We start from the raw sequence: 15,826 nt of genomic DNA, 5'->3' as shown, positions 1-15,826 counted from the left end.
AAGTGTCAGAAGCCACTGGTCACTGAAGATCTACCACAAATGTAATTAAAGCAGCCACAAAACAATGATCCAGAGAAGCAGTGGGCACATGGGATCCCGCTTGCAAAAGTGTGATTTGTACTAAATCTTTCCAGGAGCTCCCCTTTCCCCTCTACCCCCACCCCAACACTAGCTGCTCAATTAACACTGAAAGACACTTACAGAACCACAGTTTGGCATTTCACAGACAAAGGAGATTGAGGAGGGCGTAAGGCTCTGAAGCGTTGGCAGGTCTATGGGCGCCACCAGCGTGATTGGGGGAGGATCTGGGGACTTCTGCACATCGGGGTCATCTTCCTTTGTGGACTTGCTGTCTTCTTCCAAGTCATCATCATCTTCTATATCCTCCTCTTCCTCACTCGTCTGGTCACAAAAGGGCAAAGATAACAAAACGGAAAAGGGCAGAAAATCCCCAAATGTCATATTTATTGAGGAACAGAACAGAGGTGCTAAGAAAGAAGAAATTCTAAGCAGTACATGGCCTCCATTCTCCTTCACAGGAGCTCAAAGTCTTGTTCCACAAATTTGGGTTCTGCAGTCTTGGGACTTTAGGTTAAGGAAGATGTTTTTCTCTCTTCCCTGGTTCTTTTTACTGCTCTTGGCAGGTTCACCATCAACACAGGCAGGCCCCTAGATTTGGATTCTCCCACTTTGCTTAGCAAGAGCATTGTAAAAATAAGTTCCCTTGCCTTTTCATTGTAAAATTTATATTCTACATATAACAGGTATCATATGTCTTGCCTTCTCAATGGGTGGGGGAGGGATCAAGAGGGAGAGAATTTGGAACTCAAAATAAAATTTGAAAAATCCCACAAAGATTTATATTCTATGTATGATGGGTACTATATTTCTTGCCTTCTCAATAGATAGAGAATTTGGAAAGTAAAAACTTTTTTTTGGAAAAAAAAAAAACTCGATCCAAAGATCTGTATTCTTCCATACCAAGATGTATTCTAATATATACAGAAATATACAGATGGAGCATGATTCCCACTGCTAACAAGGCTTGAAAAGTTAATAAGATAATTTCTGTAAGTTTTCTCTCATGCCCTTTTGGTCTCCCTCCTACTTCCCCTTGGCTGGACGGTACAGTGCTATTGCCCTCTAGGGCACCTCCCAACCCCGCGGGGAGACATGGAGCCAGCGAATTGGCATTGCAGCAACTGCCTGGTCCTTTTCTGGGACAAATGCTTATGACTCAAATATCAGACCTTGTTGCAGCAGCACAAGCCTATGTAATCTTTGCTACTGGGGAAGCTGAGGCTGGTGGACTGATTGAGTTCAGGAGTTCTGAGCTGTCTTAGGCTAAACAGAGTAGGTGTCTGCACTAAGACTGAAACGAATATAATGAGTTCCTGGGAATAGGAAGCTAGCAAGCTGACTAAAGCAAGGGGTGACCAGCCAGGTCAAATCTTCCATGCTGATCAGTAATGGGACTGAATTGACTAATGGACACTATACTTCCAGCATGGGCAAGATAAGAAGACAAAAATAAACCAACCAACCAACCAACAAACAACGCAACCCTAAGCCCTCAAATATGAAACTTAAAACAGAAATAACATACTAGATGTAAACACAATTTCTCACTCACTTGGAATTAACTTCTTTCTCCCTCTCTCATACAATATACCAAGACTTTCTTATATCACTGTTCTGTTCTAAATAATAAGGGACTGGTGAAGAAAGTGAGAACTGTTAAATTTAGGCCCTATTTATTTTTAGTACTGATTCCTGGATAACTCTAGACAAGTCACTGACTGTCCTTTAGGAACGGGGGAAAAATTTTTAATTATTCCAATAATTTTTCCTTCTTCTATTTTAGTATGACATTGCCACAAGGTGGCGATGGTGACTGGAGAGAGAGGGCGGGATGGTAAATATGGCAAGTACGTGCTTTCACACTGTATGATGTGCTCTGACCTTAGGCCGTCTAATCTTTGGATAACACAGAGTCACTTTGAGCCACCCATACTCAAAGCCTTTCTAGCTTGGTAGGGGGCTTGCTAATGTCCTATGTCAGTGCCATCTATGGACAGAACCTTTGGGTTACCTCCATGAATGTAATGAGTGTAAGACCATAAAGAAACATTTTATCTTGCTTTCATATAGCACTTAATCGTTATGCAACTATTATTCTCATCTGATCATCCCAATAACTCTGTGGATGATGGGTATTGTATTTCTTGCCTTCTCAATACGTAGAAAATTTGGAAATTAAAAATAAAATTAAAAAAAAAAGCAAAAAAAGACCAATCCAAAGATCTAAGAAATATCATTATACCCAATTTACAGGTAAGGAAATCAAATCACAGTACGGCAAAAATAACTTACACAAGGCCATATAGCTAGCTAGAAGCTGGGGGGAAAGGGAGGGAACCTGATCCCTGGTCCAGTGTTCCTTCCTCCATATTACACTTGTTCTTACCACAAGCTACCTCAGGCACCCTGCATTCCAACCTTCTCAATGTGAGGGGAAGGAGAGAAATGATAACCTGGACAGGAGGAAACTTCTCTCTCTAGGGAGCTCAGGTCTCCCTGCCTTTGGTGGGGAAGGAAGAAGAAAAGAGTATGGCTCTGTATGATAGCTTTTTAGGTATTCCCAGATACTCAAATTGAAAAGGAAAGGCTTCTAAAGAAGAAAGCTGCCTTGCTAGAAATCAAACCTGTCCCTGCAGGGCAGTCACGTGTATTTTCTGACCCTGAAACATGTTAACTATCGAAAAGAGCAATCTGCTACAATGGATTTGGTTCAGAGAACACGGTCTTTTCCTCATTCCAATCGCCAGCTACTATTTGACTTCCTTCTCTCCCTTCCCCTTCTCCTTTTGCCCTCTTCTCATGCCCTATCAAACAGTCTTACCTTTGCTCCACCCAGAGGTGTCTTCCTAAGTGTGCCATTGACCTGGGGGAAGAAGGAGGTACAACCCAAATCACCCTTCCCTGCTATTTTCAAAGCAAGCATTCTACAGCAATCCCCTAGGCCAGAGTCATGGATCCTTCCCACCACCCCATTCAGGACCAGAAGATGGAGACACAGGGTTAGGGACAAGAACCGGACCTGGGATTTCATTCCTATAAGGAACACCGGGATGAAAAACCTCCCTTGACCAACACAGATCTGTACTTCTTTGACAGTTTCTAGAACTGCTTGCCTACAGCCTCGGAGTCAAACGCAAATAAAAATGGGGCATATAAACCTAACACAAGGATCCCTGTGGGTTGCATAGTGACTTAAATAAGCCCCACAAATTAACATCACCTATATTTCATTGTATTTTAGTTTACTTTGTTAAGTATTTTCCAATTCCATTTTAATCTGGTTGGCCTGTTGTATTTAGCACTTGTGACCTGGAGCCCTAAGAGATCAAGTGACTTGTCTAAGGTCATACAGCCAGGATGCTGGAAAGGCAGGAAAGGGAACCAGGTTTTCCTGGCTATGAGAGCGACTCCCTACAGCTAGCCCACCTGCCTCTCACAAAGCTGCCACTATGCCTCTAACCTGAGGCCTTTCACAAGCCAAAAATTTCCATTTTCCTTGAGCAAGTCTTGGGAAGCTTATGTAGTGTTTTTCCCCAAGGGCAAGAAAGGAGACCTGAGTTACCTACATCATTGGCCCTGAATTAAGATTTTCTTGTTTTAGAAAACTTGAGTCATCTCATATGTAAGCTGTTTTGTTCTCCTTGAGTTCACAGGCCATGCTGGTGTGGGCACCTGTGGCACTGCCCCACTACTAAAGACTTGTAAAGAGTGAGCCAAGGGACTGAAAAGGAAGGAGACCTTACTCTGTCTCCCTGCCTCCATCCCTCCACACCAAGCCGACCTCCATCTTCCTGGACAGGCTTACTTTAAGTCCTAACTAAAATCCTGTCTTTTTCAGGAAGCTTTTCCCAATCCCTCTTAATCCTAGTGCCTTTCCTCTCTTAATTATTTCTTACTTATCCTATACATAGTCTGCTTTGTATATATTTGCTTGCATGTTGTTTCCCCCATTAGACCATAAGCTCTTTGTGGGTAGAGACTGTCTTTTGCCTCTTTTTGTATTCTCAGCACTTAGCACAGTGCCTGGCACATGGTAGACATTTAATAAATGTTTATTGAATTGAATGTTGTCTCTCCCATTAGATTGTAAGCTCCTTGTGGGTAGAGACTGTCTTTTGCCTCTTTTTGTATCCCCAGCACTTAGCATAGTGCCTAGCACATGGTAGGCACTTAAATAAATGTTGACTGATTGACTGATATAAGCTTGGTGACTTTACAAAGCCAACAATGATGTTCTATCCTCCCTCAATAGTACTGTCTTTTCTTGAACTCTCCCTGACACAGGCTCCCAGGAGAACAGATTTAGAATTAGATGGAAACTCGGAGGTCACTGAGCCCAACTCCCTTATGTTGCAGATGAGGCAAATGAGGCACAGAGAGGGAAAGTGACTTTCCCAGAGTCAAACAGCCATTACGTGTCCAAAGCAGGGTTTGAACAGCAGCCTTTCTGTGTCCACGTTCTAGACCCTATTTGGCATGACATGTTGCCTTTCATTATCCCCCAGGTTTACACTGGAGCTGTTTCTGACCATCAAGAAACACAAGCTCTACTGAAGCAGGGCACTATCTAAGAGGCTCCAGGACAACTGGGAAAAAATTGGCTGTAACTAGAGTCTAGCACTGGTTACTGACCCCCCCTTCTGGATATAAAGCACTCACAGAATCAGAAAAATGCAAGAGGGTTAGAGGAATCTCAGAGACCCCATCTAGTCCAATTCTCCAGATGTTAAGGAGGTCCAGAGGGATGATGGGCCTTGCCTCAGGTTACACAGTAAGTCAGTGGTTGAGCTGGATTAGAATGCAGGTCTCCTGAGGTTTTGTCATTATAGTAAAGCTGCCATGTTGGTGGTTCACACCATTCATTTCCATTCAAGTCAACAACAAAATGTTCCTACTATGCGCTTGGGACTATGTTAGGAAGCGAGAACCCAAAGAAAAAAAACTTTAAGCCCTTGCTGACCCTCAAGAGGCAGCAATTAATTTTATTGGCAATTAATCACAGACTTGTGATGGAGTCTCTTCTGGTTTATTGTTAATTAACTTTTCAAATGTAATAGAATGTTTTGTCTTTAGATTATAAGCTTGATGAGGGCAGACTGTCTTTCTTTTAATTAATCATATCCCCAGCTCTTAACACAGTGACTGGCACATCGCAGGTGCTTAATAAATGTTTACTGGATTGGACTGGATATGTCTTGTATTCCCAGTTCACCAATAAATTCCTTGAGAGCAAAGGTCGTTTCCTAACTTCTGGGAAGTTACTACTCCATAACTAACATAGTTGTTCAGTTGTTTTCAGTCATGTCCGACTCTTCATAACTCAATTTTTTGGGGGTTTTCTTAGCAAAGCTACTGAAGTGGTTTGCCATTTCCTTCTCCAGCCCATTTTACAGATGCGAAAACCGAGGTGAACCAAGTTAAGTGACTTGCCCAGGGTCACACAAGTAGTAAGTATCTGAGGCCAGATTTGAATTCAGGAAGATGAGTCTCCCTGACTCCAGGCCTGGCACTCTAGCCAATGCACCACCTAGCTGCCCCACAGCTAACATAGTACACTTTGCATAAAAAAAGCACTTTCTAAATATCTTGTGACGGTTTATAGGTCATTTTTCCTTGTCTGTTCACCAGGTACAATGGAGACAAGGGCAGGTTATAAGTCAATACTCCTACAAATAAGTTAAGCTAATGTCTTCCTGGTAGAAGAAGTATGACAACCAGTTAGACTTGGGAGTCTAAAAGATCCTCATACAAAAGTTATCTCAGACACTTACTATGTGACTGTGAGTAAGCCGTTTAACTGCTCTTTTTTCTCAGTTTCTTCATGTGTAGGGGGTAGGTAGGTGGCATAGTGGGGAAAGCACCAGGCCTGGAGTCAAGAAGCCTTGAACTCAAATCTAGCCTCAGATACTTACTAGCCGTGTGACCCTGGGCAAGTCACTTCACCCTATTTGCCTCAGTTTCCTCATCTGTAAAATGAGCTGAAGAAGGAAATGGCAAACCACTCCATGACTTTGCTAAGAAAACCCTAAATGGGGTCAAGAAGAGTCAGACATGGCTGAAAAATGACTCAGAAACAACAAAATGAGGATACCAGAACTTCTCTGGACATTTCTACCATGCCCCTAGAAGCTCATTATTGGGGAAACCTCATCATCTTGTAAGACTTCATCATCCTTGGTACACTACCTCATCACCATCCTCTGCCCTCTGACTGAAGGATGGAGCCATGTCATTTCTCACCTGCACCTCCCCACTTTTCAGCTTCCTTTTGTGTGCTGTCTTCCTTCATGAGATTGCAAACTCCTCGAAGGCAGGAGCTGCCTCCCCTCCCCCACCTAATATTTATATCCCTAGCACTTAGCACAGTGCCTGGAACTCAGTAGGTGCTTAACAAATGTTATATGACTAAGAACCTACTTCCCGGGGTTGTTGTGAAGCTCAAATGAGATACAGAAAGTACACATCACCTCCATATTCAATAAACTCCAGTGGCTCCCTATCACCTCCAGAATCAAATACAAAATCCTCTGGGTGGCATTCAAGGTCCTTCATAACCTAACACCCTCCCTCACCTTTCTCATCTTCTTACACCTTCCCCTCCCATCCTAACCTCCATGTGCTCCCCAATCCAATGACACCAGCCTTCTGGCTGTTCCACAAAAACAAGATACTCCCATTCTCAGCTTCAGGTATTTTCTCTGATAGTCCCACATGCCTCGAAGACTCTCCCTCCTCTGTTCACCTCCTGGCTTCCTTCAAGTCCAAGCTCAAAACCCCATCTTCTACAGGAAGCCTTTGGTTTTCTTTTCTTTTCTTTTCTCTTTTTTTTTTTTTTTTGAGGCAATTGGGGTTAAGTGACTTGCCCAGGGTCACACAGCTAGTAAGTGTTATGTGTCTCAGGCCGGATTTAAACTCAGGTCCTCCTGACTTCAGGGCCAGTGCTCTATCCACTGTGCCATCTAGCTGCCCCAAGAAGCCTTTCGTTATCCTAGAGCCTTCCCTTTGTAAATTATTTCCTAATTATCCTGCATATAGTTTGTACATATTGGTTTGCTTGTTGTCTTTCCCATTAGACTGTGAGCTCCTCAAGGGCAGGGACAGTCTTTTGCCTTTCTTTGTACCCCCAGTACTAGTAAACTGCCTGGCACACGGTAGGTGCTTAATAAATACTTAATGAGGGGCAGCTAGGTGGTGCAGTGGATAGAACACCAGCCCTGGAGTCAGGAGGATCTGAGTTCAAATCCAGTCTCAGACACATAACACTCACTAGCTGTGTGACTCTGGGTAAGTCACTTAACCCCAACTGCCTCACCAAAAAAAAAAACAACAACAACAACAAAAAACCATATGCTCAGTGACTGAGTGACATCACAAACCTTAAAGAAACTTATGAATGTCAACAAGATGTCATTTCCAAATGAAATAATATTACCATTTATTTCTACTGTAGGTATCTGTCTCTGTATATCTATAGGTGCCATGGTTACAGATCACGCTTAGGAAAAAAAAAAAAAAAGCTTATACTATGGTTCTAGGCCATGGATGAACAAGATAGTATTTCTGCTATCATGTTATCTCCATAACCTTTGTTTTATTTCTGAAGGCCCTTAAGAAGGAATGAAACATTCTAGTTATTACTATAAAAATAACAAACTGCAGGAATTCAACATATTGAAAAGAGTGTAAGTCAATAGATGACTAATAAGTTGTATCCCCCTATTAACTGGGAGAGTGGGCTCTCTCCTTTCAAAGGCATGTCATTTTACTCAGATTTATAGAACACAATCATTTCCCTGGTATTATAACACCATGGATTCAGAGTTGGAAGGGACACTAAAAGGCATCTAGTCCAAACTCATAATTTTACAGATGAGGAAACTGAGGCCTAGAGAAGGTAGAATTTGCCCATGGTTTCACACAGGTAGACAGAGGCAAAATTTGAACCCAGGTCCAGTGACTCCTAATTCAGTACATTTCCCACTGCTACATGTCAAGATCAGGAATCAGGAACATGTGACCCACCCTGGGGTCAACTACAGACATATTCAGCTGACCCTCCTCTACCCAACTTAAGATCAGGGTGACCTCATTCTTTTCCTGCCTAGCTGTGGGATGGGTTCATGCTAAAGATCAAGGCATTAGAAGATAAAGCAATCAAACAGGTTTCCAAAGAAGAGGCCCTTGAAATCGGGGGACCGGGTGTCAAGCTCCGCCTGGACAGGTGAAAGGATACTCTCTGTACCAACTGTTGGCTTATTTTATTAGTCATATTCATAAAAAGTAATCCCCACCCCCTTATTCCCTGGAGTGATAAGTGTTAAGTGGGATGGAGATGAGAAGGGGACTGAGCGCACATAGCACTGTTGCTTACCGCACAATCATCTATGATCTCGGCAAGACGCGTCCGATGTTTCCGGCCTAAGCGCATGATTTTCTTCCACGTGTAGTAATACTCAACACATTGGGCCACCGTCTTGGACTTCACCTGGAGGGAAGGGATAGATTGCTAAGATTAACACCTTCAGATTCTTCAAACAGCAGATTCTTTTTTTCATTTCAATGAATGAAGGTCTTTCGTTTTTTGTTCAAGAGACAAAAAATGTCCCCCTGACATCAGTTGGAGTGACAGACAAAAGGATGGGCTGCTCACTTGGTCTAGCTCCAAGGCAGCAGAGAACTTTACTGCCCCAAATGAAAGCAGATGTGGTACAAGATTCACTTCTCTGCCAGGTTGTTCAAAGAACTGGGCATATGGGATAGCAATCCTTCCCTCCCGCAAAAAAGAAAAATTCTAGGTACTTCATATAATGTCAACTCTTTAGATGTGTAAGTTTTCCTAAACTACTTTTCCCCCTTTATTCTTGATTATAATGGATGACTCTATGGGAAGGGGAGAGGGAGAGATTCCTTGTTATAAGGAATGGCTTTCTAGGAGCGGTAAAAGAGAGATTCTTTGAACCAAGGGATACACTCTGGAAAGGGGAGGGATCCCTTTTAATAAGGGATGTGTTTTTCTGGAAGGAGGAGGGTATAACAATTTCTTGTTATAAGGAATGGTTCAATGGAAATGGGGAAAGATAATTGGGAAATACAGGGGAAGTAATAACAAAAGATAGCAATAAATTAAAAAAAAAGTCCTAGAAACAGGGATGGCACTCTACCCTTGAGAACAAAATGAAGATCTTTGCCTTCAAGGAGCTTCCTGTCTAATAGATGAAAATAAAACAAATAAGGGTAAGATACACTATTACATAAGTACACTAGAAGGGTACAAAATAAAGTGCTATGTGAAGATATGGAGAGATAATTACCTGTGGGGGAAGGGGGGACAGAGGAGCCCTGGAAGAGGTACATTAAAGATGGGGCTTTAAAGGACAGGCAGGAATCTAACTGGTGAACTGAGGATGGCATTCCAAGCATAAGGAGTGGCTTGAATCAAGGTTTGGAAGCATGAGAACACTGGCACAGATCAAGGCACAGAGTTGTCCAGTTTGCCTAAAGAACAGAGTATGTGGAGGGGAGTAAGGTGAGACAAGGATGGAAATATACCAGGTCCTAGAGGGCTTTGAATGCCAGGGAGAAGAGCATAAACTTTAATCAGGAGGCAACAGGGAGCCACTCACGATTTTTGAAATAATGGGGTAACACGACCAGATTTATGGGCAAGGAAGATTAAACTAGTAGTAGCAGGAAGAATGGATTGGAATAGGAGACAGTGGATTTGGGAAGATTTATTTTTAAAATAACTTAGGTATATATGCCGAGAGTGTGTACAAGGTGGTCGCAGTAGGGGAAAAAGAAGAGAGGTGAGACTGAAGCAATGTTTCAGAGAGAGAACTGATGTCTTTGTAATACCCGTATGTGAAAAGGTAGAGAGGGAGAAGAGTCTCCAATAATCTTAGGCTACTGAGTGAATGGTGACACCAAAGACACAAAGTAATCTTTAATCCACACTATATTGCTGATTAATTAATTCATTGTTTATTAGCTGCTGTATTAAGACTTTTTCTTTCAAACTTGGGGCGAGGAGCCCTGCCCACATATACATTAGCACATATACAGTGGGCTGGAGAGGTTGTTTCATTTTAGTAAACAGAAGCTTTCTTACCATCTTCTGTACAAAAATAAAATCTTTGCTGTAAGTGGCTAGTGCTTTGTTAAATAGTTTTCTTTCTAGGGAGGTCCACTTGTCCGATCCTAAGAGAAAGCACAAATATCACATAAGCATCTCAACCATTTCTTAAGTGATTCTCTCTACTCATAAATCTCAAGTGTTTCCTCTTTGGTGGTTATAAATTGACATCAGCCATGCAACAGAAAGCAGGTGTTTGATAGCCCACAGTTTACACCATGGCTTTAAAAATGGATTTAGATATATTGAGAGAGCCTTAGCTTGCCAGGGGGAAATTTTCAAACCACCTGTCTAAACAAGGAAATCTCATCAGTGTATTTTTTTTTTTACAATAAAACATAAGTAATATATTTTGAAACTAAGTCAATGTGCAGCCCACATGGATCCCTATGCATTTAGTGGCTCATGTTTCTATTTTAGTTTGACCAGTTTTAGAGGATTTTTCAACTCTCTGGTGCTTTGCCCCCACCCACAAAATCTCAAGAAAGTAGTGTACGGCACCATGCAAAGTGGCGAAGCCATCAGCTTCCCTTGCAAGCACACAGTTCCCAAAACTCAAGGTGGGGAGGGATGTGGATAAAGGAACTTTATTTATTAGTTGAGGAAAACAAATCAATCTCTTTTTTGAATTTATGGAAGATGTGAACAGCCATCCTCTCCAGAAGAAAGGTCCCCTTACAAGCATGCACCAGGGAGCGCTCCCAGTAAAATCTGCCTCTCCTAGACCCAAAGATCTCTCCAGCATATTCTTCACAAAGCTGCTAAAGTGATTTCCCTAAAGTAACAATAATGACGATGATGATGATGATGATGATAATAGCTAACATGTATATAGCACTTATTATGTGCCAGGCCCAATACTAAAGTGCTTTACAATTATCATCTCATTTGATCTTCAAATAACTCCAGGAGGTAGGTGCTATTATTATCCCCGTTTTACAGATGAGGAAACTGAGGCAAACAGAGGTTAAGTGACTGGCTCTGGGTCACACAGCTAGTAAATGTCTGAGGTTGTATTTGAACTCAGGTCTTTCTGACTCTAGGCCCCGCGCTCTATCCATTGTACCACCTAGCTGCCAAAAAGTGCAAGTCTAATAGGGTATAGTGGCACAAGTCTGCAATCCCATGAACTGGGGGAGGCAGAAACTGAAGAATCAGCTGAGTCTGGAGTTTTGAGGTAGGATAGGGCTCAGGTGTCTATACTAATTCTATCTAGCACTTGGGAAGTGGACGGCCACCAACATGCCAAAGGAGAAGTCAACCAACTCAGGTCTGTAAAACAAAGCAGGTTAAACATTCATAGTGATAAGTATTGTGATCAGGTCTGAAAGGGCAGCTAGGTGATACAGTGGATAGATCGCTGGCCCTGCAGTCAGGAGGACATGCGCTCAAACCCAGCCTCAGACACTTACTAGCTGTGCGACCCTGGGCAAGTCACTTAACCCTGTCTGCCTTAGTTCTTTCATCTGTAAAAAGGAGTGGAGAAGGAAATGGCAAACCATTCTAGGATCTTTGCCAACACAACTCCAAATGGGGTCACGAAGAGTTAGACATGACTGAAACAACTCAACGACAACTGGTCTATGAGTGGCCACTTAACTTCCTGGCTGAGAGGGAGATTCTTTCATCTTCCCTTTCCAGCCCCACCTGCAGAAAAAACCCTAAATCTTACCATGTCACCTCTTTTAATTCAGTAAACTCTAATGGTGCCCCCTGTTGCCTTTAAGATCAAACATAAGCTCTTCTTTAGTATTTAAAGCCATTAACAACCTGGCATCCAAACTACCTTTCCAGTTTTCTTCCAGTGCTCAGGAATCAAGTCATACTGGGCTTCCTGCTGTTCCTCACACATAAATGACATTTAATCTTCCATCCCCATGTCTTTGTTTGCAATGCTCCTCTCCTTGTCTCCACCTCTTACAGTCCCTTATTTCTTTCAGATCTCTGCTCAAATGCCACCTTCTACATAAAGCCTTTCCTGATTCCCCCAGTTACTACGTCTTCCCCACCACAATATACTTGTATATGCTTATGTTGACTTTTTCAATTGAGTGTAAACTCCTTGAGGGTAGATGTTCCTTTTTGTCTCTGTATTCTCTGTGCCTGGCACATAATGGGGCTTAAAAAATGCCAGTGGATTAGCTGATTGATCACTTTCAGCAAGTCAGAAGGAAAAAGGTGAGTTTGCAAAAGATAAGCAAAGGTTCCAGGGCCAGAACTCATGCAGACACAGGCTACATTAACGGTTGTCTCAACTTCCAGAGTTCTACTGTCTCCGTGTTTCTTAAGCTTTCCAATCACTGTAGTTAGTTCCAACCCACGTGTTTGTGTCCTGGCCATCTTGGCAACTCGAATCCTCCATGATCTTGATTGTGGGTACAGCCTGGCTACAAGTTCAGTAACAGCCATGTGAATTTAAAACACAAACAACAAAATACAGCGTTTGCCAGGCAGCAGAGGGGCTAGAATCCCTTAATCCCTTGATAAATGTTAACCAGTTTATACCTAACTGCCCTGCCAAGCCCCAGAGAAGCTGTTTCAAGTAGCCACAACCCCCCTGGATTTTCCTTTGCTTGTGGATGAGGGAACAAGAATAAAAATAAAAAATAACTCGCCTTTATAGAGGCTATTAATATTCCCCACTGGATACTGGCAGTTTTTTAAAGCTCTCTTCCAACGTTATTGGCAAAGGTAAGAGATCACGACCTCTTCTCAGTGGGTTCAACAAGCACCTTGCTCTCAATACACTGATGAGTGAAGCCATCAAAAGAAGCCCGCCCAGGCGGCTGTCATACCTGGAAAGTGTCAATGCCTCGAGGATGAATTGGATGAAGTTCAGATGGACTAAATATCTTCTGGCACACAGAGGCTTGTTGGCAAGAGAGCGTGAAGTCACAGTGGGATGGTTACTGGAGGACAGAGGCCAACTCCTCCAATGAAGCCATTTGTGTGTCCCTGGTATCATCTCCCTCCTTGATTTTCCTTGAGTATATATGTGTCTCCAGTAGAATGCGGGCTTCATGTTTATGGCTTCATACCCTAAATGTCTTGCATACAGCAGGTGCTTAATAATTGTTTGCTAAATTACAAGGTTGCCTTGGGGGGTGAAGGGGACTAGACTTTTGATTTCATAAGTGAGCTACCAGTAAAAGAAACTTGCTTTACCAATGTGGATTGGCAATCATTCACCAATTTGTAGTCTTAAAGAGTTAACCAAGGCACTGAAACTTTAAGTGATTTGTCCAGAATCCCATGGTCTGGGTCCCATGAACCCAGAATGTCCTAAATGGCATGCCAATTCTATATCCCATATACCACAGTGACATACTGTCGTCAAATAAAAACTTTGATTTAAGGTCTACAAAGTGCTTTCCTCACAAAAACCCTATAAAGTCAATAATATAAGTATCATCTCCATTTTATAAAGAGGAAACTCAGTCACAGGATATCAAATGACTGGTTCATGGTTACATAACATATGTCAGAGTAAGAAAAAACTTGTAGATCATAGAGGTACAAGAAACCTCAGAGGTCATCTACTCTATCCCTCTCATTTAAAAAGATGAGGAAATTGAGACCCACTGATACTAAGTGACTTACTTAGGTAGTAGGAAGTGTCAGAGATGGGATCTGAACCCAGAACCTTTCACTCAGAGTCAGTTCTCATCTCACTATACTATGCTGCCTCCCATGAGCACAGCTCTTCTCATTCTGTGATCAGAGACATTTCTACTAGAAGGTGTCGGAATCCAAACACCGTTCTCTGAGAATCCAAATTCTATGTAACCCGCTCCCCTCCCTACCATTCACCCCAAGAACACTGTCTCCAAGACAGTCCTGCCACATCCACTGTTCCTGCTTCCTTACACAGCTGTGTGAGGGTTTATCTTCCAAAAATATCAGGGTTTCCAGGTCACATCTGTAAAGTGTCCCAGGTTTATTTCTTCCCCCTGATAAGGAAAGTAACTTCTCTGACCCTCAAAATGGGCTATGTCTCCAGTAAGACTCTAGGATTCTACACACTGTCACTGGGAGGTAGAGGCCAAATGGGCAGGAGCCAGGGAGCTCAGAAGAGCCATTTCCCAGCCTAGATTCTGTCTCCTTCATTAGGGCTCAGTGAGCACATCACCAGCTTCTCAAACGTATCTGCTCTTAGCTCACCTCACACTGATGGGCATAGCACCCATCTAACCCAATCTAAGAAACATTAAAATACTCACTGTGTGCCAGGTGTAAGGCTATAAGGAAGAAAAAAACCAATTCTTGTCCTCAAGTAGCTTATATCCTATTGAGGGGGATACAACACGGCAACAGGCCTCTCATGCTATGAACCACCCTGCCCCTGAAGGAAAAAGGTAAGAGATAGACATGACTTCCCAAAAGTGAAGGACTGAGGGTTTCTCTCGACTCATTCAGGTTTGAATACCATGAAAGTGAAAGGGAGGGTCAAAGTAATGCTAGAGAGACTTGCAAAATTAACAGGGAAGTTAGTCATGCTCAGCCAGGTACATCACAGAACAACATAAAATATGGCAACACCTGAAATGAATCATCTTCTTCCCTCCCTCACTCCAGTCTGTAAACTGTACACTGCTTCAAATTCTTTCCACCCTTCTACATCCAGCTCGGATACTAAGTCTTCCATCAAAGCTGCCTCTCCTGTGAGGTTGTCTCCACTCGAACCAATCATACTGCTTAGATTCTGGTGGGAGTTACCTACTGTACAACCAGCACCCCCCCAAACCCAGGCATTCTTTCTCACTCCTTTCTCAAGGAGCTCAGCCTTCCTCTCCCCTATGACCCCAAAACTTTTACTGAGGAAATTCACTATATATGTCGATGTTCCCTTAAGTACCTTGTTCTTTTGGTTCATCAACCTCAACTACAAATTCACCTCATGAATGGCTACACCCTAAATCTCACCATCCACAAGGGTTTCACTTTCATGATCAAGAATGCAGAAATTCCTCTATCCGACCATAACCTGCTATCATACCATCTATCGTTTGTCCTCACCATGACTTCAACCTGTTGGAGCTCTCTCTCAGGGGAGCAACCCCACTCTGGCTTCACTTTCCTTTCTTTTCAAACTTGACCTTATATTTAATTATCATCTCTATACAGATGATTCACAGATATTTTTCCATTTCTAACCTCTCTCCTGACCTCCAGGCTCCCATCTCCAACTGCCTATTATAGACCTGAAACTCAACATGTATAAAACCAAACTTATCATCTTTCCCCCCAAACCCTCCCTCCTTCCAAACTTTCCTATTACCATATCAAAGGTACCACTTTGCTTCCAGTCATCCTGGCTCAAAACCTAGGTATCACTCCCAATTCTTCACTCTTTTTTACCCTGAATACCTAATCAGCTGTCAAATCCCATCATTTTTCTTATTTCTCACCTAGCTGAGAAATGGGACTTCTCCAGAAGTCCCAGAAAGCTTATTATTGGGATAACCTCATTATCCCACAAGATCTTATCAGCCTTAGTACTCCATCTCATCACGGCACTCTGCCCCTCTGTTTGAAGGGTAAGGGGCATCAACTCCAAACCTCCATTTAAGGAGAGAGCCCAGTTCAGACACCTCTCCTCATTTCTGACCTGGA

At 42.7% G+C, this 15,826-nt stretch overlaps 1 protein-coding gene across 9 annotated transcripts in view; it reads right to left on the bottom strand.

Moving 5' to 3' along the window:
* Positions 1 to 15,826, bottom strand: part of TRERF1 (transcriptional regulating factor 1) — a 288,027-nt gene that overhangs the window by 15,182 nt on the left and 257,019 nt on the right. For 6 of the 9 annotated variants that reach the window (XM_027838387.1, XM_027838389.1, XM_027838390.1 and 3 more), the window contains 4 exons: positions 10,190 to 10,278; positions 8,453 to 8,566; positions 2,903 to 2,944; positions 202 to 402 (listed from right to left, as the gene is read on the bottom strand). In XM_027838387.1, coding sequence (XP_027694188.1) covers positions 202 to 402; positions 2,903 to 2,944; positions 8,453 to 8,566; positions 10,190 to 10,278 — 446 coding nt within the window. The remainder of the gene's footprint in view (positions 1 to 201; positions 403 to 2,902; positions 2,945 to 8,452; positions 8,567 to 10,189; positions 10,279 to 15,826) is intronic. The other 3 variants (XM_027838391.1, XM_027838393.1, XM_027838395.1) reach the window with 1 other exon arrangement.

Source organism: Vombatus ursinus, unplaced genomic scaffold (genome assembly GCF_900497805.2).
Source record: "Vombatus ursinus unplaced genomic scaffold, bare-nosed wombat genome assembly UNPS02014826.1, whole genome shotgun sequence".
Lineage (NCBI taxonomy): Eukaryota > Metazoa > Chordata > Mammalia > Diprotodontia > Vombatidae > Vombatus > Vombatus ursinus.
The sequence above is the reverse complement of the archived record's forward strand: the minus strand, read 5'-3'. Positions and strand labels throughout refer to the sequence as shown.